At 35.2% G+C, this 24,354-nt stretch overlaps 1 protein-coding gene across 1 annotated transcript in view; it reads left to right on the forward strand.

Annotated features, from left to right (window-relative positions):
- The window catches only part of LOC150104065 (uncharacterized), a 387,411-nt gene that overhangs the window by 306,308 nt on the left and 56,749 nt on the right, over nt 1–24,354 (forward strand). The window contains 4 exon segments of the mRNA XM_090396391.1: nt 4,361–4,412; nt 4,414–4,472; nt 8,313–8,417; nt 21,104–21,175. Of these exon segments, the coding sequence (XP_090252517.1) occupies nt 4,361–4,412; nt 4,414–4,472; nt 8,313–8,417; nt 21,104–21,175 (288 nt within the window).

Consider the following 24,354-nt stretch of genomic DNA (forward strand, 5'->3'; position numbering starts at 1 on the left):
AAACTTTTTTTGTGTGTTATTTTGTGAAATTTTTTTGTGTTGTGTACAAGAAAGTGATATTTTTATGCAAATTAAGTTATGTATTGAACATATGCAATTTTATTAAATCAGAATCCTCAACAATACGAATACAAGAAATTAAATTTTTTACTAAAATAAACTTGTGTACTGTATCATTTTTTGTTTTACATTACAGTCCAGTACAGTAACTTTTTTGCTATCAGTTTCTATCATTGATACAAAATTAATAATGGAAAAAACTTGCATACGAAGATTATTTAATAGTATAATTTTCGCCTGTGTGTCACAGGCATCTTCAGTACATTAAGCTCAAATTAAGCAATAACTGACAATTCCAAAAAGCGCCACCTAAGTAGCTGGTGTAAAAATCTCCACCTTTCTCACTTCTCCTAAGGACAAGCTTCCACATCTTAATCATCCAGGTGTCTACCAGATTCCGTGCTCTTGTGGATTATCTTATTTCGGACAAACGGGAAGATCTGCCTCTATTCGGCTAGAAGAACACCAATCTTATATTGAATACGTTAAACCTGAAAAGTCTGGACTTGCAGAACATGCCATCTTCGCTAGACACAGAGTTCATTAGAGAAAGACAAGAGTTCTTCACAAAAGTCAGTTTCTAGTGGAATGCCTTTATAAAGAAACATGAAACTCTACTTCATTCTCCTAACTTAAACAGATCCGACGGCTTACGTCTATCCCCTTTATGGAAGATAGTACTTTACAAATCAGCTAATCTTTCCTAACTTTTTATTGTATTATTTATTTATTGATTTATTTTTAGGAAATTTATTGACCTTTTTAGTTATCTTACACCAGCTACTTAGGTGGCACTTTTTGGAATTGTCAGTTATTGTTTAATTTGAGCTTAATGTACTGAAGATGCCTGTGACCCACAGGCGAAAATTATACTATTAAATAATCTTTGTACGTGAGTTTAATTTTGTATCGATATGTCTACTCATGGTATACCTCTTTTAAAACTTAGTTTCTTTCATTGATGTACCATTAGAATCTGATTATTTTTGTCTTAAATGCTAGTTATTGTTGTCTCTTGGGGGGAAATTTGCTAATCCGAACTTTTCGCTAATCCGAATGAGCACGGTTTTTATTAGTTCGGATTAGCGAGATACCACTGTACTAGAAAATATAATACACTTGTTGCCTTTTACATAAGCATATTTAGGAATGTTGTTGTCTCTAGCTATTGTTACTTGTTCAGCTTCTCTTCATTTCCATTTATTTGTATATGCGATTTTTACTCACTTATCGTAATTCTGATACTTTAAATTAAAGATACCAAGAAATTATATACTTGGTTTAATCCTTTATCCAAGTGTAAGCAAACAAAATTTGCACCTGAAATATAATCAGGACTAGGGCAACTCATATATAGAAGCTAATGACTTCACATCACTTGCCTTAGTATTGCCTTAATTTATAGTATAAACCAGTGGAAAAATTTCCAACTTCAAAATTCTGATACTTTTCTTTTATTCCTTTCTTATGTTATTGCATATTTATATTTACTTTATAAATACACTTGTTTTTATAAAGTGTATTTATAAAGATCGTATATAGAAACTAATGACTTCACATCACTTGCCTTAGTATTGCCTTAATTTATAATATAACCAAGTGGAAAAACTTCCAAATTCTGATACTTATCTTTTATTTCTTTCTTATATTATTGCATATTTATATTTACTTTATGGTATAAAGAGTATAAAAAAACACAATCTGTCATTGTAATCAACTGTTAACATGACAGTATGCAAGTGCAGTTCTCTTGATTCTGTAAGATAGTGCAATTTTGAAATAAATGACTATAAGACCCATCAGCTCAAAGAGAATATAATTGAACTGCTTATGTTAGCAAAAATGAAAAAATAAAACTAGTATGCAAAAGAATGAAGTTGGTTGGCCAGCCTTCTTGCTTGGATATCTTCCAGTAATGACATGTTAAATTGCACTTGTGGCAGAAAAATAGTCTTGCCATAAAAATGATACAAAAAAGTTATTGTTTACAGCTAATAAGGATAACACTAAAACATGTTAAAATCCACTAAAACATGTTAAAACAAGTGTCGAGCACCTAGAAGGCATGAATATCATGATGTTCTGTTTTTATTTTATTCCTTCAAAATTGTACTATTAGCCACTTCAAAGAAGCAATTATTATTCTGTTGTTATTAAAACAACTTCAAAATTTATCTTCAAGAGGAACTGGAATCAGTACAATCAGGCATCTCTCTCTCTATCAATATTTGTAGTCCTGAAAAGGACTGTTTTGATGATCATGAAAAGGAACTTTTTTATTTCATACTATTCTAAATTGAGCAGTATGGGAAAAAAAAAATGAAACAAAAAAGGTGAATGCATAGCCACAAAGTTTTCAAAATAAAAAATTATGGCAACTCCTCTTAAGTAATAGAGTTTCACGATTTTCATAATCACTAACAATGAGCTGAAGTCTTTTTGCAGTATCTCGATAGCATTTCTTACAGGAGGAGGTTGGGTGCCAGCTATATATTGCTCTATTTTCCCCTCATTGAAATGTTGCTCATCCTTTTATCCTAAGTTTTTAGGATAAAAACTACTTGGATAAAAACAACACTATTGAATGAATCATTAGTGTTGTTTTTATCCAAGTTGTCTCTAATTACACTATTTGTTGAGAAATATATTACACAGACTGCTCTTACCTTATTTGCTGATATAATAAAAGTAATTGTTTTTCTTGCCTCTGCATATAGTGGCTATTGGGGAGGGCGTGTTGATTACCATGGGAACAGTTACTATCACCCCAACGTGCATGTGTAAGCTTTTTTTCATGTGTGAGGTATATGCAAAACATTTTAGTTTCTTTTTTTGAAAAGTAAAATCAGGTGTCTTGCGAGTTATATTCGGGTAAGTATGGTATTTCAAATATGGATAAGTACATTGGTACCTTCTTTAACCCTGCGTAAGTCGCGATCGAAAAAATTGCAGCTTAGGTCGCATGTATCTGAGAGATACATTCATTACTAGTATGTGCTGAAATGCGATAAAACTTAAAAAAAAAACACTACAAATATAATACATGGTTTATTTATTTTCAGATACAATCTAGAAATTATTGAAAAAAAAAAAAGAAACAAATAAAAAAAAACTAAACCAATACTATACCGACATCGGAGTTTGTGGTATCTCTCTGATACAATTTATTATCAAATATCACACGTTACATGACATGTGTTAAACCAAACTGACTTCAATTTTCTAGCGAATAACGCTTTCAGCGAATTTTTCTGTGATTTTTCCTGCAATGAGTTTTCCCCTGCGATCAATTGTCCATGAACCACATTGTTGTTTTGGGATGGTAAAGGCATTTTGTTTATTAATTATCTTGAAAAGGGTAAAACAGTAACCAGGGAATATTATTCTGATCTTTTAACCAGACTAGATGAAAAGATTCGTGAGAAAAGACCTGGTTTGCAGAAGGAAAAAATCATCTTTCATCAGGACAATGCACCTGCTCACAAAGGTATTTCGGAAATGGGAAAATTAAGGGATCTGCACTATGAATTGTTGGAACATCCACCCTATTCCTCAGATTTGGCTCCCTCTGACTTCTATCTCTTCCCAAAACTAAAACTCTTCTTGCTGGTCTGCGTTTTTCTTCAAATCAAGAGATGATTGCCGCTGTATCCTGGTATTTCAGATTTTACTGAGAACCACTACAGGGACAGGATAATGGCAGTGGAGCATTGCTGGAATAAATGTATTAGTCTTAAGGGAGATTATGTTGAAAAATAAAAATAATTTTGAAATGATAAATTCGTTTTTTCATTGTTAGGTTGAGAACTTTTCAGACCACCCTCGTAATAACATGCATTTATTAATTTCAGTCATCTCTTTATAATAATGTATATAGAAGAATAAAATGAAATTATGCGAATTTTATTTTAAATAAAGTGGGAAAAAAATTAGATAGCTGATTTTTACTGGTCTGCATTTTTTCCAATTCTTCACAAGTTAATATTGTCAGTATTAATTCAGCACTATTCAGTTATTGTCATAATTTCTTTAATGACTGTAGTAGTTAAAATGCTTAATAATGAACTGCATTGAAAATTAAATAAATGTATTCACAAAACTGTTTTTCTTAATTTCTTTAATGACTGTAGTAGTTAAAATGCTTAATGATGAACTGCATTGAAAATTAAATGTATTCACGAAACTGTTTTTCTTTCATTGTTGCATAGTGATCAGCATTCATTGTGTAAAAATTATGGAGACTAATTGCCATGTTAGAACCTAATTTACTTCAAATTACGATAAATATTTTCCTTTATAGGAGTGGTAGAGATTTAACTCCAGGTGCAATAGCAACATTTAGTATAGACCACAAAATCAGCACAAGATTTGTACCAGTATTTAGCCAATGTAGCTGATCAGTATGAGAGTAGGTAAGTTTCACTGCTTGGATGAATCTATTGTTATTGTTACTCATTTTTACTGTTACTTATTCCTTTACTTTTTATCATTATTAAAAAAAAACTTTTCATCTGTAGTAATGATAATAACGGGTTTTTTTTAGTTTTATTTCATTTTAAAACATAAGAGATAAAAATCAATGGATAAATTTTATAGTGTAGTGGCTTTCACTATATATTAAATTTAAATATGGACAAATGCCAGAGTAGTATAAATTTAATCCTGCCCAAAAAAAAAAAACATTGGGGGGGGGGGGGAATTAAGCAGTTAATCACCCATATAATGGAGGAGCAGAATTCGGGAGAGAGCAGGTGATTAGTAGCATACTATAGGGGCTCTGTACTTACTTGGACAACTGCTGTTTACTTTGTACATAGGTGGTATAGGAAATGATTTGAAGTAAAATATTCAGTTGTTTGCTGACAAATATTTCTGACCAGTTTGTTTTAAGTCCCCTGGTTTTCATGGTGAGGATATATTAGAAAGGGTCCAGAGAACACTGACTAAAGTGGTAACTGGTTTTTGGGATGTGAGATAAGAAGACAGATTGAGGGAATGTAATTTGCAAAGTCTTATGAATAGGAGGAAGAGAGGGGGATTTGATTGAGATATTTAAGTTGGTTAAAGGGTTAATGCGGATGAAAGTTTTCATAGAATGGTGGAAGGGAGTAGAACAAGGGGAATATCCCTGGGAAGCTGTATAAGGTGGAGGGAGTGAACAGGTTCTTTGCATGGTGAGCGGAATGCATTGTCTGACATTATGGTGAATGCAGATACATTAAATGAGTTAAGTATAGTTTGCATCCATTTAAGATTCATTGTTCTTTTAATGAATCTTGACTCAATGGAGGGGTTAATAATAAAATCATTGTTGAGGGGGGGGGGGAATTAAGCAGTTAATCACCCATAAATTAGCACTGTGGATGAGTTGAAAAAATCACAATATAGTGCTAAAGAACACAAGCAAGAGGATCTGCACAAGAAGCAACTCTTATTAAAGGACAGGTCAGTAATGGCAACAATTTTATCAGCTGATTTATCTATTAATGGTAACAGTTGAGTAGTAGAGACATTTACACTGTGACCGTTTATATCCCATGAAATCCACTGCTTCAGAAAGGGCATTATGCATGGCTTGCTCCAGGCTATATAAAAACATTTAATTAGGTAGTAAGGGATTGTGGGTGTGCTTATAATAGAATCAGTAAGGGCCAATAGTGCAGCCTATGAATGTGATTGGGTGCAGTATGATAGTCACTGTTCTGGTAGGGTGCTCATGAATAACAGTTTCAAGTATTTGCAGGCGTAGACTTCTGTGGCTAATTGGTTCAAAAGATATATTTCAGTGATTACACCACATTTTTTATTATTCAGTTATACAAAATACTGAAATAATAGTTCCCAACATGTTTCGTAAATTGTAGGATTTATATCTTCGGGGGTAAATAGGTATAACTTAGTTTAAAACAAGAAAATTAATAAATACAAATCATATCTGGCTATTCATAAACTCAAATAACAGAATGCAGATATAAAACGATATTGACATTGAACAATACGGGACAATGCCAACGTGTTCTTGTTCTCGTTCATACAGTCCGAGCTCAGATTGTGGTAGATTTTTTATTAGAGCTGACCACACTTGATGGAGAATTAAACCTTTATTTTTATTGCATTGGGTTAGGTTTTTTAGCATATTAGTAGCTTCTTTAAATTTTCTTATATAACTGTTGTTTTTCTATGTATGACATCGTTTTTTTGCTAGAGTACATCATGTCCAATGAAAGTGGTATGGTAAGCAAGACCCCGTTTTTTTGTTCTCTTTTGTATTGTACATCTTTTTGGTGTTCAGCCATGCGTATTTCACCAGATCTTCCTGTCTGTCCTACGTAGCAAATCCCGCAAGAGCAATGGATTTTGTAGATGCCTGGTTTTTTAAGAGGATGATGAGGTGGTTTTGGTGGATGTAGGAATCTTGAGATTTTTTCCATAGGAAGGAAGGCTACTTTTATGTTGTTTGTTCATTAATTTGGCTAGCTTATCTGCAACATTTTTAATTTAAGGAAGCGAGATTGCATTTTTGTAATCCTGTTTTATTGTGTAGTTAGTTGGAGGCATTAGGTCTCAGAATGATGGTCTTCAGATTTTTAGCAATGTGATACAGATGAATTTATTTAAGTTTAGGGAATGTTGTGATGGTAGATTCCAGAAATTTATTTAAATCTGTTCAACATAGGAAGGAGGTTTTGCCCCCATTTGATCTGGTGATTTGTATCCATGGCAAGGTCTGCCACCCCATAATGACTGTAGTGTAGATGGACATATTTTCTGTTTTCTTCTAGATAGATACTGCCAGTTTTTTCCATTTGTCAAAGTATTTAAGCTTGAGGAAGCAAGGGGATCCTTAAGTGAGCAGATAAAGGTATCTTTTTGGTGAGGCCTAAGAGAGGTCTCTGTATGTTTTACTTTTTAAGAATGTAAGAAACTTTTTCTGAGATGCCCCGGATCTAGGGAATGGCAATGGATTTTTTGTGTCCTGGGTTTTTTTTTTTTTGGGGGGGGGGTGTGCTCTGCTAATTTTGTTAAGCCATTGGCTAAAAATATGTTCCGAAATTGGTTAATTTCAGTAAAGAGACCAATGTGGTCCAAGAAAACTGAGCTGGAATGAGCAGATAGTTCTAGCCTTAGCAAATGGTCCAAGCTAGAACTGTCTGCTTGGACCACATTAGCCTCTCCACTGAAATCAGTCACATTTGGGACATTTTAAGCCAATGGCTTTCTCTTAACAAAATCAACAGCACTCATCACCCAAAACACACACAAAAAAAATGCATGCATGCATTCATAAAAAATATAATAGAGACCTCCTTTAGGCCTTACCAAAAATTAGCTATCCTTATCTGCTCAAATAAAGATCCTCTCCACCATCTGGACCATCCTGGAGTCTACAGTATCCCTTGCTCCTGCAAACTTACATGCTTTGTAAAAACAGGAAGAACTACCAATATCCATCTAGAAGAATTCAGAAAATACATTCATCTACACTACAGTTGTTCTAGAGTGGCAGACCATGCCAAGAATACAAATAACCTGATCCAATGAGAAAACATCCCTCCTATACAGAAACAGATTTAAATCAGAGAAAGACTATTTCTGACATCTATCACAGCACTACAATATTCCCTAAAATCTGAAAGACTATTTTGAGACCCTTACAAGCCCCCATCACCACACCCATGGAGGGCACCACTTAGGACTGTACGAGCCCACCTTTTACAATCATTCTGTGTTTGGATTCCTACTAGTGTGTGTGTGCACACATGCTCAGTATATTTTTTGTACTCATGAAGATGCCTTAAAATATTGGCTTATTAATATAAGTAGTTAATATTATTCGTAATTAGCTTTAGCATGTGCTTTTCCCACTACACAACATAAGTGATGATAATCAATGTCCAAGCATCCATATCAGAGGCTTTTAAACATTCAGTGAGTATCTGTAAATGAATTTACTGGTAACCCAGTTCTTCTCATAGCTCAAGGTGTATTGCCATTACTGCAATTATTCAACATTTAGCATATGGAGTGTAAACTAATTAGTCCATATCAGTAATTTTTCAAAAACGTTGAGGCCATTGTTCAGGACAACTAAACAGTTAGCTTTCTTGGGGTATATAATTAAAAAAGTAGAAAGTTGTTGCTGTTTTCAAAATTTTAATCATGAGAATATTCCAATTTTTCTTACTGAGACACCTGAGTTGAAAATTGAGGTAACTTTATTATATATTAATATTTTATTTATTTTGCTTTAGCAGTGTTAGTGATTTGCCATCTGTGATTATACTGGACAATCTGCATCACGTAGGCTCCTTAGGAGAAGTCTTCAATGGTTTCCTTAGTTCAAATTATCAAAAATGGTATGTTTGATAAATATAAAGTTAAAATGTTTTTTTTTTTGATTGAGATATATTGATAGGGCATGTGAAAGTAAATGATATATGTAAAAGTGACTATTTTTAATCTAATTTAACTGCTCCTGTATTTTGGTCTATGTTCAGAGCAGCCACTATCAAGTTTCATTGTTATTGGCTTAAACTTAACTATATGAATCATTAGGAATTAGTTTCTTCACATCAGGTGACATGTAAACAGTCCTTCCTACCAAGTTATAATGAGTTAAAGCTTCATAGCTTTTCAAACAGAAATGTGTTTTATGTGGTGATTTTCTTTCCTCAGTGATACTTTAAACTATTCAGATTCAATAGGTTGAATAGCATTAGTATGATTTGCAAGGCCAGACCTCTCAGATTGCCGAAAACAAATCTACTCATCATAATTTATGAACAGCTACCATTTTGAGTTAAATAAATTTAATTAAACTGAACTTTATACTGGTTTTTTTTTCTATATTTATCCCAACACAACAAAATATACAGGAATCTATAGCACATCAATATTCCTCTTTAATGAAAACTTCATACTCTTCCAAATTAAATTAAAGATGCCAAGAAATTATATTCTTGTTTAATCCTTTATCCAATTGTATGTAGGTTAGGTTAATAGCAAACAAATTTTATGTATGAAGTATCTTCACAACTAGGCTATACAGAGGCTAATGATTTCATTCTTTTACTTTTCGTTAAACTATGTCCTGGTAGGTTATACAAGTTATGCGACCTTCTAATCAGTCCTATCAGTGTCATTTGTAGGATGTAGATGTGTATTTGTGTAAGAAAGAAACAAGCACTTGACAATGTTCTAGAAGTTGAAGTTGTTGGGGAAACACATTATGAGGAAGGCTGCTACATAGGAGGACAGAGGTAGATGGAATAAATGGAAAAAGAGGAGAAGCAAGTTTGCTTCAAGAAGTAAACTTTCTTCTTGAAGCATTCCTCTGCAGACTTGCTTCTTGAAGCAAGTCTGCAGAGGAATGATGTTTGCTAGTTCACTGGACCAGTGAACTAGCAAACATCATTCCTTTGCTTTCTGTTGGAGAGGTCTGTGGAAGAGCTGAGGGAAGAGTCATCTGCGAGCTGAATTACCCTTGGCTGGACAACAGTAAGAATTTTTAAGGAGGTTTTAGGTGCGCCACCCCCAAATATGTGAACAGTATTCTAAGAATGGGCAGATTTGGAATTTGTATAAGATTAATAACTGATCTGGTGTAAAATGATATTCAAGCAGAAAATAATGACTAGTTTTTTTAGGCTGAATAGGCTATTGATGCAATGTGTTTGTGTCAAGAGAGGTTGCAGGTAAATGTCAGTTCAAGGAGAGAGAGCGATCTGATCCAGTTTTGTGATTTATGTATTACTGAGGGTAAGGGAAAGTGATCCAAGGTCCCTTCTGTGAGAAAATAAAGGCAGGATAGCATTTTTCTGGTATTAAAGGTGACCAGGTTATCCTTGCCCCCACTGAAGGATGCTATGGAAATCAGAGTTTAAGACATTGGTTGCAGAGGATCTTGAAGCTCGGGATTTCTGAGAACTACAAGGTGCATCAAAAGAGTAGAATGAATGGAATGTACTATCATCAGCAAACTGTGGATAGGATTAGTGGTAATTTGAGAGTTGGTCATTTATCTATAGCAGAAAGATATGTTCAGGCTATTGTTCTGTTTGATGAAAACTTCACACTCTTAATCTTCTTCCAACTATGTCCTGATAGGATAGAAAAGGACTGATTAGAAAAGGTACATAACTATGAAATGTCTCCAGAGCATGTCTGTTTTCCCATGGTGGACTATAATAGCTTTTGATACCATGTATATGACTCTTGAAAATGGCTTTGATTTTAAGGTAAAAATGTAAAGTTTAGTTTAATTCAAGTTATTTAACTCAAAACAGTAGTTGTGTTTGAATCGATCATGATGAATGCTGTTTACTCACATTCAAAGAAAAGAAAATGAACATAGCTTTAAGGTTCATCCCTGAAGGGATGATTATATGAGGTAGTAGTAGTGCAGGAGACAGAGCAATAGCATGGAATGAGGTGGAAAGGAGATCAATGTGCTACTTGAAGGCTTGTCAAGTAATTTAACAAACAGTAACTGAGTGTGTACCAAATGTTAGGAGATGGAGGAATGAAAAGATTAAGCAGGTATCAGTTATGAAGAAGGTTACATGAGAAATGTAATGAGTGCTAAGAAGGTGACATATTCAGTAAGGATATCAAATGTGTATGAGCAGTGTTTAGCCAATCAGGCAAAGAAAAATCCTAGTGTTCTTGATATATATAGCCAGTGGAGTAAAAAAAAAAAAAAAAAAAAAAAAAAAAAAAAAAGATTATGGAAGAATATTAGTTGATGAAAATAGCAGGTAATCATTGCAAAAATATAATTGAATTATTTAATGAGCAGTTCAAAGCATTTGATGCTGGGAAATAGATGTTTACTGATGTTGGAAAGAGCTGTAGGAGTGAAATGGATGTTGTAGTTGTGTGAAGCATGGGTGGATTTAAAGCTACAATTACTTACCTCCTCTACCTCTTTTCATACTATGCATGGAAAGAGGTAGAGAAGATAAGTAATTACAATGGGTGATGGCAGACACCAGAGGTGTATATTCCAGGTGTGCATGCACACCCACAGAATAATAATATCACTGATATTATATTTGTGCATTTATTCCTGTTAATGACTTCCCTAATTGTTTCCTGACTTTGCGTGATTCCTAAAATTAAACAGTATACTAATTCTTCATGAAGAGGACACTTTTCAATGTGTAAACATTGCATCACATTTGCATTAACAGTCAAATACACACACCATTGAACAGACGTACAACTGATGCATTATGTCAAATTCTTAGGGTTTTGTGCTTTTAAACCACTCAGAAGTGTGTCTCAGTGTACTCACAGGGTGTGCACTGAGAAAATAGCACCCAGAAATCACATGATTTCTGGGTGCTATTTTCTGAACTGTGATTGGTTATTGTGTCAACCAGTCTAATTGAACGTCATTTCTCATGAGTTGCTGTTTTCTGAGTTTCGTCTGTTTTGCGTGTGTGAAGTGTGAACTGACATGTTTAGGATACCGATATAGACAAATTTTTAATATGTAATTTTCTATAAATAATTTATCTTTCTTGTCCATGTTGACGATCTACTAAATGTCCCATTTTCTGTCAGAGCTTTAGTGGATTGTATGATTGTAGTTGAAGGAGGTAAGCCTCATCCTCTTACAAATATTACTCCATTCAAATATAGCAGTCTCCTTCATTATTGTTTTTTTAATATATCTTAAAACAAACCACATTGTTCTCCATTCTGTGCAGATTTGGTTACAATCAAGTGATAAATCAAAGTATTGAAAGTTATCCTACAATTAATTTCATTGCACCAATTAAGATGAGCACTATGCACACTTAAAACTTTCATACATCAATAAAAAAAAAATGCAATCACGTGGTCAAATTGATGTGAATTTTGCAGCATGGGTTGCATAAGTCACACGACAGCACACCCAACCGAAATTGGCACATGACGCTACTGGTAGACACAAAGAATTGAAAAAAAGAGATGACATTGCTGGAACTGTGAGGAATGCATGATGAAAATGCAGACATGTAAAAGGTTATAGTTGTACTGTACAAGCTTTCATTCAGGCTCATGTGGACACAGATTTAGTCACTTAATTTTTGAAATGAGATTTTGGAAAAGATCCAGAGAATAGTGAAGGTAGTCAAGTGTTTAGGAATATTTTTGAAGAAGATGGAGGAAATGTTACATGCAGACTTTGGTGGACAAGAACAGGAAAGATGAGATTGCTATACACACACACACACACACTAGGGGGGCTATTCCCCCATAGCCCCCCCCCCCGAGTTCTGGACTGGTAGGCCAGTTCTCCTTGAATTCTGATGACTCGAATTTTGAAGACTCGAAAGGGGTTCCTATGGTGCCCCCCCCCCCTCAAGTTCTGGACTGGTAGGCGATAGGTTCTCCTTGAATTCTGATGACTCAAATTTTGAAAATTCGAAAGGGGGGTTCTGGTGCCTATGGCTCCTCCCCAGTTCCGGGCTGGTAACCGGGTTCTCTGAGTTGGTAAGCTGGTTATTTTTGGATCAGATGCTCGGAGCTTGCTCCACCTTTGCCCCTTCTTGCTAAGACTTGAAAACAGCCATTTTTGTTCAATATTAGCTTTGTCTTATATATCTATAAAAATAGTGCAATCCTTAATATTTTTGTATTAAAAAATGTATTATATAAAAATAGTGCGCCATTAAATATTTTTCTATTTAAAAAAAAATATATTACTTTCCTCAAAATTTTTTATCATCATCAAATTCCTGCCATGTACAGGATATGATAGTACTACATGAAAAATTTACATCATTACTAACTTCCTATCTACAATTTTCCTCCAAATCAGTCTGTTCTTGTCAAGACTCCAACATTATCAGATCTTATATTTCTATCATCTAAGGCACTTTGTACCGTATCAATCCACCTATACCTTGGTCTTCCTCTGGGTCATTTTCCTGCCAACCTGGCAGAGTACACTTGTTTTGCTAATCTTTCCTTGCCAATTCTGTTTAAATGACCATACCTATGCCCCCTATGAAACAAATGGCGGAGAGATAGTGGGCCAGTTATTTCCGACACAACAGTACATACAGCAGTCGGTGGTTGACGAATTAAAAATTGTTTATGAATGCTAAAAATTAATATTAATAAATAATATTATTAAAAACTATTTTTGATGGTACATAAAATAAGAATCTTCCAAAATTTTGGGAGAGAGAGAGAGAGAATTGTTCTGATTCAGATTTGGCCAATGTAAAAGGGCTTTGCAACTTTCTTTGAAAAGGTGTTCATATTTAAACCTGCTTCTATGGAAAAGATGAGCTTTATACCACTGGATACTGTATTTAGTGTGAATACTATGCTGTACCAGACTTTTGAGGTTTCATGTATTTGATATAATATTGATGTTCAGCAATTCTTTTTTCCACAGAACAGCCTGTCTGCCCAGGGTATCTGGTAAACGCCAGCTAATGATAGAGGCAACAGTTTGTCTTTTGTAAATGGCAACATAGGAGAAATTTTGTTGATAGGAAAATATTTGGGAATGAGATGATACTTCTTCATAATTCTACCAATCAGTTCTACCAATTAAATGATTATTTAATAACACTTTTACCGCAGATATCACATGTAACTGCATGACACAAAGCTACATACTATCAGATCTAAGATGGTATGTAGCTAAATTATTCTTGCCTGTCAGGCAAGAATATTATTGCCTAATATTAGGCAGTACTTCTACTATAGGCATTTAAAAAGTAATAGTTACACCTCATCATGCCTGCATTGTGTCATGCAGTGACACACAGGATCTTTTATTTTTTTTTCTTCTGTTTATTGTTTACTTTATGATAATGACCATTGAGACAATCAAAATACTGGTGACTTATAAGCCCATTACACAAGTGGCGCAATCTTTAGTAATGTCTGTGCTATATATAGCACAATTGACTCACTATAATGAACTTATTCATTATAATAATCTACTAAAAAGTTCCAATCAAAACCTCCATGGATGATGCTAAAAGAAAATCATCACAGCAAACTATACTCGTGTGTGTGTGTGTGTATATATATACACCAGGTTTTCTATTATGAGAGGTAACTGTATCACTAAAAGAATGTAAAATGCTAAAATGGCTTTGGAGTGAAGAAATTTGTTTTAATTTTTATATTTGTATAAGTTTTATTTCTTTATGAATTTATATTATAATTTATTTTATTTTGTTGTTACACATCTTCATGGAGTGCTTAGATCCAGGTGGATACCATACAAAAAATACAAGGCTTGCTGTTCAGTAGCCTATAGTGTGAAAAAAAAAAATAAATAGAAACTTATTTATTACATTAAAAACTTATTGAGGAATATTGCATTCCTTATTTTACAAGGATCTGAGTATCAGGTTCATATCTTTAGTAACTATTTCAATGTTTTTTACAATTTCTTGAAGACATACCCATTGTTTGTAATAATCCTATAACACACTCAGGACTCCCAGTTCCATTAGGTTTCAGATTTCTTCAGGAATGCTGTTTGTCAACTTCCATAAAAAAAGTGGAACTTAAGGAGAACAAACATATCTGCAGTTGTGCAGATCAGAATAATGGTGCGAGACATTAGGACCAAAGGTAGTATACAAAACTTTAAATGGCATTGTGTACCATCTTACATAAACCGCTGGTAGTCACAGGCAGCTGAGTTGAAGCATGTGGAGGTTTCTGATTAGCACTTAGTTTTATTGAAGAGACTGACACAGTTAAACCATGGCATATCTACTCACACACTTTCCCCTCCATGGCTACTTTTCCATGAACTTGGGAAATACTGTTGTCCTGAACAATAAACTTTGATTGTTCAAATGAAAATCTGCTTCATATGAAAACCAGGCATTATGTAAGCCTGCATTTTCTACTCTACCCATGTGGCAAATTGAATTTTTTTTTTTTTTTTTGCATATCCTGTGTTTAGAAAGTTTCTGGCATAATGAAGGTGTATAGGGAATGATTTTCAAATAAAATTTAAACATTATTGAATTAAATGCCAAGATATTCATAGTTTGCAAGCTGTTTTTTCTTGTGGATCTTCTGAGACTACACTGTGTTGCAACCCTCCAATGCTTCAACCATCAAAAAGAATTATTACAATATTGGTTAAAGATGCTGATAAGAGAAAGAAGCTATTCTTTGTTTATTAAGCCTCAGTTTAATCTCATCTTCACTACATGCTTGGTCTCTCCAGAAATGAGGTAGATTAATGATATATATCAGGGGTGGCCAACTTACCGAAATTATTTTGGCGCCCTTTTGGAGCCAAAATAATTTTGGTAAGACTTAGAAGAGCTGCAACCTTTGACTGATGTGATGGTATGAGAGTAACTGAATGTGCACATGGTGAGGTGGAGATGCAGAAGCTATGCCTGCTCATCACAACATGTTAGTTACAACTTATTAAATCTAAATATAGATCTGTTTTAAATGATGAACATTTGAACGAGTTTGTAAGAACTGCACTGACTAATTGCACACCTAATTTTAAGGAGCTTACTAAGAAAATGGATACAAGGAAGGCCTCTACTAGTAAATAAGTAACTAAAATTATTATATTTAGACTTTTAAATTATTCTAGTTATTCAAAGTAAACTTCATTTAATGTATTTCGAATTAAACTTTTTTATTGCAATACTTTTTATTAATCCTGTTTTTCTCTCCCTCTTCTCTCTCTTTTATTTTGTTCCTCATTTTGTTTATTTTTTCCTGGTAGAGTGTGAAGAGTCATGTGATGTGTGGATGTGAGCTGCATGTGGCTCGCAAGTCACATTCTGGCCATCCCTGGTATATATTCTACAAAGTTGGAAAAATGGAGATAGATACCAAAGATATGCAGGGGTAATTATTCATTATATGATAGGGAGGACAAGAACAAAGGGATCATCTTTGAAAGTTAGCAGGGGTGTCTGGGAGATCACCTTTAGTAAGTTCTTGAACTCTGAAATCTTAGCAGTGGCAATGAATATCATCATTTCATGAGAATGCTGATAAACTGTGACATTTTCAATCTTGTTTACTGACACCAATGGAGTAACATTTGGTAACTGATATAGCATATTATAAATATGCGTCTTGACATTAATTGGCTATAATGCTTTGTGTACAGTGCCAGAGAGTTGCATTTGCTTCAAAGGCTTATAACCAAGGTTAGGATTGTTGTTGTTACTAAAGACTAAAAATGCTGAAGATATGAACAAAATAATATTAAGAGTCCATTTAATACATGGTGTAGAAAGAAGTGGTTTATATAGAAATATAGATTGGGAAGGGGAGAAAAATGAAATATTTCTGAAGAAAAAAAAAAAAAAAAAGCCGGGCAACACTGTATGTGATCAACCAACTTACTTTCAGTTGAAAAGCCCTAGAATTCCTTTTGCCCTACATGGGATTTGAACTCCAAAGTCTATCATTAAGGGAATACATGTCATTCTTCCAACTGTACAACAGAGGTGCCTTCATTTGGTTTGCAAGAAAGAGTTCTTGTAGTAGTGTTCACTTAAGAAGAGAAATATATATGAAACTACAGAGAAAGTGAATATGACAAACTTAGAAACAATATCAACAAGACATGAGAAATGGTCAAGTTTTTTTTTTTTTTTTTAATATAATATGTAAATTTATGGTATATAAGTACCATGGACAGGCTAAGGATTTTTTTGTTTCTATCTAAAGATAGAAAGAAAGAAAAAAAAATCTACCATCTATAGATAGAGAAAACTTGACCATATTTTTACATGAACTAGAAACTGGAAGTTGTATAAGAGTGTAATTAAGGATATGCAAGCTAGATTTTTTGCTTCAAGAATAATTAATGACTGGAATGGATTGTCAGAGGTAGTTGTGAGTTTAAGAAGAGGTATGATAGATATTATGTGAATAATGGTTAGATGAGCTTTCTGACTTCATGAAGATATTCGTGTAATAATACTTTTCGCAATTTTTTTTTGTCATCTTTATATAAACAACACATTTGGTTATCTCTCATATCATGGTTGAGTTAGTGAAAAAAAAAAAAATAGGGACATAAGAAATATTGATGGTAATAGTGAAAGGAAGTTAAATTTTAGGAGACAAACATATTCCTAAAATTTGATGTAATACTCTTTGAGTTTTGTTAGTAGCAGCAATCTTTTTTTGGCTAGAATTCCATCTGTGATGCAACAAATCTTTATACCTCTATAAAGTTGTAGAGGTATACAGTTGACAGCTGAAGGTGAGCTAGCCTGTCTCATGATGGTGGTAGCCAAGTTTTTCCTAATGCAATACTACCAGTATATTACTAATAACTGGCAATGTTGAACCAGAATCTCCACTCTAAATTTTCTGAAGGGACATGATATCAGAATCCACATGACATGTCACTTGTGAACAACTGAGGTTTTTTCTCTTAAAATCAAGCAATTGTTCAGTGAGTGAGATTGTCATTTAAATGACATGTACACATAATGCATATGGCTGCAAGGGGATTGAGACAGCCCTCCCCCCTGCCAGTAGTGTTATTACCCTGTGGTACATTGCTGGTGCTTCAGACAAAAGAAGCCCCAGAGATGAATCACAGGTAATATGAAGCTAGTGTCTCAAACAAGGCATCCAACGGTACCCAGCCTCTTGGACCACTTACAGCAACTATGATGAATACAAAACTTAAAAAGCTCCATTCCGGCTCGATCGTCACCTGGAATACCAAGGATTACGTTGCTTGTTTCGGTGGAGAGCAAGCTTTGGAAAATAAGTTACAGTCCCCTAAACAACTCTCTCTCTCAAAATATGTTCCTTAAACATAGGACTATCTAAATCCAAAGCCATTGGCAAAATAGCCAAAAACAAAGCAGTTGATGTCTTGGCTCTTCAGGAAATCCATGTGCCTGACACAGCCCTAAATAAACTAAAGATCCCAGGCTTAATTCTCATATCTTATAACTGCCATCCCAAGCATGGCCTGGCAACCTACATCCAGCCTAGCCTCAAGGACATAACCCAATGTGCACCTGATGCTGAATACTCCATAGGTATTCAAGTTCAAAATATCACCATCTACAAACCACTGTTGCAATCCTGGCCTGATCAAATGGACTGACCACCACCTCACCCTGCTATCTATGTTTGTGACTTCAACTCTCATCACACCATGTGGGGCTATTCCTCTAACAACCGGGACGATAATAATCTGTTTAACTGGATGGATACATATTTGATTTATGATGCCAAGCAGGAAGGCACTCTCTACTCAGCCAGATGGAACAGAACCTACCCCCCCCCTCCAGATCTGTGCATAGTCTCTAAAGACTCTGTAGTCTACCCTCTGCCAACAACCAGAGCCATCTTCAACAGATTCCCTAATAGTCAGCATTGTCCTAAACTAATAGAGACAGGCACATCAATCCCAGTCATCAGCAGAACACCAATCGCTAGATGGAACCTTCGCAGGTCCATGGAATGCATTTCAGAAACAAATCGAGCAAACCATTAGAGCAATTCCACCCATGCCTAATTACTATCCAAGTTTTGTTAAACTAATCAAAACTGCAGCCAAAGCCTCTATTCCTAGAGGCTACAGAAAACTATACATCCTGTGCTGGAGTAGAGAAACTGAGGAACTTTTAGCCAAATATGAAGAGACTGAAGGCCCACTCTTGCTAAGGAGCTCATAGCAACGCTGGATAAAAACAGAAAGGAAAGATGGATCTCAACCATCCATGAACTCGATTTCACCACATCTAGCCAGAAAAGCTGGTCACTTCTGAGAAAATTAGGTGGGGCAGAACCAACAACACACAAAACAACAGAGATAACTCCTGATCAAATGGCTAATCATTTATTGAAACCTCCAAGATACGTCCCAGCTCTATCAGGAAAATTACTGTGCAATCTTCCATCAGACAAATCCTGAAGACATGCCCCGAGCTTCCTGAACTTGTACACCCAGTATCTTGGGAAGAGGTACAGGTAGCCTTAAAACTCACCAAGAATGACAAGGCTGCAGGAGTGGATGGTATCCTCCCCAAGTTGCTAAAACATCTCGGTCAATAAGGCAAAACATGGCTGGCCTCCCTTTTCTCAAAAATTATGATTGGAAAACTACCAAATCTAATGCAGGAAGCCAAAATAATTGCCATACCCAAACCAGGGAAAGATCCAAATGATGTCAAAAATCTACGACCTATCTCCTTGCTTTGCTCCACCTTTTAAGCTCTTTGAAAGAATTCTCCTTAAAAGAATTTCACCACTCATCGAAAGAGCACTCCCGATTGAACAAACTGGCTTCAGGCCGGGAAAAAGTTGCTGTGACCAGGTCCTGGCCCTGACAACACAGATTGAAGCAGGCTTCCAGAAGTAACTTAAATCCAGAGCCACTTTCATTGACCTAACATCAACTTATGACACAGATCAGGGTACTCCTTCTAAAGCTAGGAAATGTTATAAGGTGCAAAAAAATTTTCCAACTTTTTGAATCCATTCTCTCCAACAGAAAGATCTGGGTCCATATTGGCGGAAAAAAGAGCAGGCCCAGATTCCTTCACAATGGTCCCCACACAGGGCTCTGTCTTATCCCCTTTACTCTTTAATATCTACATGTACGACTTACCACATACCAGCTCAAGCAAGTATATGTACGCTGATGACCTAGCGATCCTACATCAATCTATCTCCTTTGCCAACCTGGAATCAACTTTGAACACAGACTTGTACATCCTGGAAGAGTACTCAAGCAGTGGTACTTGAAGCCAAATCCAACAAAATCTGTCCATAGTATTTCACCTGAACAATGCAGAGGCGAATCGACACCTCACCCTTTCTTTCTGTGGAAAAATGGTAGAACACTAGCCTCACCCAAAATACCTTTAAGTGAGCCTGGACAGAAGCCTAACCTATAAAAGGAACATCACCAACCTGTCCAACAAAATTAAAACAAGAAACAGTATCATTTCAAAGCTTGCTGGAATAACCTGGGGTTGTGGTGCAGAAGTCCTAAGGTTATCTGCACTAGCCCTTGCATTCTCTGTTGCATAATATTGTCCCCTGTCTGGGAAAGAAGTGCACACAATTAGTGGGACAGTGAGAAGCACCCCTCTCTCCTGGCTGCCTGTCCTATCTAACATTGCTCCACCAAACATACAGAGAAGACAAGCCTCACCCAAAATACCTTTAAGTGAGCCTGGACAGAAGTAATTTTAATAAATCGCTTTATTAAATTCTCGATTAAAGAATTTAATAAAGCAATGAGCAACCTGCCCCTGCACCAGACTCTCATAAATCCACCTAGTCTTCACCTAAAATCTAGAAAACCTTTCTGGTCCATGGACGAACTCTCTTCAGCTGACCTCCCATCAACACCTGACATGTGGAGAAAATACTGGTCTAACAATCTCCCAACAAATGGCTTCCTGGTAGAAGATCCCTGTGCTCTGCAGCCTGGTTTTGCTCTTCCTAGGAAGATTTGGTCATCAATCGACAGGATCAGAACTAACTAAGGCAGATGTGGCTACCTACTACATAAATGGAGGCTGTTTGACTACCTTTATGGTGATTGTTCTCCTGTAGCTTAGACAATTACTCATATTGTGAATGACTGCCAAGATGCCAATTTCACAGTGGTGGCCTACAGGACATCCACAAGGTGATGGATGAGGCCTTGGATTGGCTTTCCAGACTGGACATTGACCTGTAGCTGTTCTGTATTCCTTTTGCCATAAGAATAAATAAATGCATATGGCTGCATAAAGTTTTTTTAAATCAGTGGCTATAGCCTCCTCAATTTTAAAATAATGTGTGTGGTGTGTGTGTATCTATATGACAGTCAACTTTCACTATAGCACACTGCTATAACAAACTCGCTCACTTTAACATTATGCAACCTATATGGAAATATCCCAACTAAAGTCCTATAAGTACAGTGGTGTGCCAAAAGAAATTCACTATAGCAAATTATTCCTGTATCCCTACTGAGTGTTAACTGTATATCCACTCTTTATGTGCATTAATTTTAGAATGTTTACATAGGTTTTATTTTCCTTTCTTATTTTATTAGCCCTTATATCATTGGAACAATGAATCAAGCAACATGTTCTACAACAAACTTACAACTTCATCACAACTTCAGGTAAGTTTTGATCTACTTTTATCTTGGAGAAAAAATCTCAGATATATTAAAAATATATATATGGTATATATTACAATGTTTTCATGTGCATTCATGCATACATATGAAGTACATTTTCATCAGCCAACTACAACTGTTTGTTAACTTGTCCATACTAGAGATTAAATGAGCCTCCATTGCTCAGTTGATATAGACAAAGCCCTTTGGCCTGGGTTCGATTCTTGTCAGTGACGTAAGGAACCTTTATCTGGTCTCTTTCGATGAAAGGTTAGTTAGCGGTCTCAGAGATAGTTTTTTTTTCACTCAGAAACTTGAGTTTTTTGTTCCTCAGAACAGCAAACAACAAATCACCCTTGGGGGGAGGGGGAGTGCAGCAGAGGAGTGGCAAACTGGCTGCATTAATTCGTCATAAGCCCCTTATTAGGGACTCAACCCATCCTAAGGGATGGATGGGAAGGTTAGATTAGGATAGATTAAATATTTTTAAGCATTGCAAATAAAAAGTTCAACATAAATAAATATCTTAAATCCTTCTCATTCTTCACTAATATAACTTTACCATCAGCAAGAGGAAAAATCTATCTAATTTTTCAGTAGTTTTATTTTCATTATTTGAAAATGTCTGTTCCATTGTATGTTATCAGATTCCTTTTCCAAATTTATAGAGGAAATATATTTATTTCAGTTCTTTTGCATCTTTATTTCTCTTTGCCTGGAACTGAAACTGGTCTTTATCTAAACAACACTTAGTTTTTTTAGATGATTTTGTGTTTCACTATATTTAACACAATATTCAAAGCATGATTTAGTGTTTGATAATTTTGCATTGCATCCCTTTCTGGGGAATTTTACCAAAAAAAAAATGCTTTTTGTTACATCTTTCAGGAAGTAGGTCATCTGTTCCCACAGTTTTCCTGTAGATAATTCATCATTTGCCTTTTTTTAATTTCTTCATCTGTTAAATTTCTGATTCAATAATTCAGTATTGATATTTACTCCATTATAATAATCATCAAGATACTCCTTTCATCTCTCTCTGCTATCTCTTTATTACCAGTAATTATGAAAAACAATAAATGATAGCGATATTCTGCAGGATGACTTATATGAACTAATGTGAGCAAAAGATAATAGTTTAATATAGCCAACTGTAAGATCATGCACTTTGGGATGAAGAGATCACAAGCTGTACACTGTATGATAGGATGGCATTAAATGGAGAGAATGGTATAAGGACAATTGCTGCAGAGGATGTAGTTGAGATATTTAATGAGCAGTTCATAAAGGTCTTTCATCCTTTGGAATGTGAGAGTTTGAGTGCAGTGCCTGATGAGTGAATTATTATTATGTAACACCTCCAGGGAGGCTAAAGACTCATCGAGAGAGGGCATCTACTCTACAACTCTTTGTCTCCACCAACCACAACTACCTTCATCCACACCAATGCCATCTACTGCCAACCACCACCACTAGTAGTAGTTTCACAGATAATCACAAACATCCATGTCTACAGTGGGATTTGAACCTGCAGCCTTTTGGCTGGAGAGTGGATATGCTAACCACTTGGCCAACCAGGCCAGCAAAAAAAAAGATGTTTCTCATACCATATTATCTCTTTTTTTGCCAATTCACTAAATTCTTCAATTGAGATTTCATCATCTTTCAATGACCATTCCAGAGTCCTAGTGTTGCCCTAATTAGTTTTCTCTAGACATTCTCCTAAGTTCTCTCATCACAATGGAAACTAGATGACTACATACGTGCACAAATAGTTCATGTGGTCTGATGCCTAAAGTAGTAAACCCTATCCCTACTAGTCAGTGTGACTGTTATTGTAGCAGCCATTCACCATATGATCTTCATAATATTTGCAGTATATTCTCTTAATCTCAGATCTCTGGTGACTATTACCTCAAAATCTAATCATACCCTTCCTACTGAAGCATTTCACCAATACAGTGTTTCTATGCCTCTACACTGTACTTATTAACATTGAACTAGCAACACCAGTCTATCTAAGCTAAGAGTATATATAAATCTTCCTGAAAGAACCTGACATTAGTATCACTTCTTTTCTTATCATCACTCTTCATCTCCACATCATCAGCTAACAACTAAATAATCATCATAAACTCAGATGAAAAATGGCTTGTGTTGTAGATAAGGATGGCCAGGTTGAGTATTAAAAAGTAATATATGAAGGACTGAGTCTAAGAGAATGAAGGCAACTATGCATATAAAGGATTGTATCCTTGAATACTGCTGTGCACTTTGTATATCAGTAACATAGCAGATGGTGTGTAGGGTAATGCATTTATTGTCTATCACGAGACAAATCTGAGAAAAGGTCACAATGCCTCTAATATACATTCCCCTATCCCCAGAGGAGGATATGCATAGCAAAGTAAAAGTAAATGACAAGCATTACTTCAGTGTTGCCAAATACATTTCATTATTATAGCATCTTTATATACCTCTGTAGGTGCAATTGGGACATTGGACCCTTCAAATGGATGGTGAGTCAGCTAATGATCTCATGTGGAAGTAGCAGGATTTCCTGCCTGGAAACTTGGGTTTTTCATCTCACATACAGGAAAATCTGACAAGAGAACACAGATAAAAATACTATTAGCTGGCAGTAGATGGAGGACTAGATATGGTAGTCTTGAACTGTATTTTGTAGAATATCCTTCTGCAATGCTTTGGACTTTGAAGGTGTCAAATAATAACAACAAACCTCATGGAGTCAACACTCATTGCTGAAAGGTCTCAGCTAGCAACATACTGAACCAAAAATCATTCACACTCCTAGTATTCATAACATATTTCAGAAATTTATTCCACTTACCTACCACACCATTATTAATCTTAGAATTCTTTTGATAAATTTGGTTCATAAAATGAAACCAAAACAGACACAAAAATGTAATAGGTGCTTATGCATTTTGCAAAATACATCTAATAATGGATATTTATTATTCTTTCTTTTAATAATTTTCATTGCCAAGTTTATGCCATTTTCTTCATTAATTGTGATTTACACACCAATCAAGAATTCAGTTATAAAAATACGTAAGTTCTGAGTATGACTGCTGAGCAAACCCAACTGTTTGAAACAGCTGTCAAGCAAGTGAAATCCTTAATCATTAGCACTGATGAAAAGGTAAATGTATGAATGA

The sequence above is a fragment of the Typopeltis vanoorti genome, chromosome 8 (genome assembly GCF_054136105.1).
Source record: "Typopeltis vanoorti isolate ZY-2024b chromosome 8, IOZ_Tvanoo_1.0, whole genome shotgun sequence".
Lineage (NCBI taxonomy): Eukaryota > Metazoa > Arthropoda > Arachnida > Uropygi > Thelyphonidae > Typopeltis > Typopeltis vanoorti.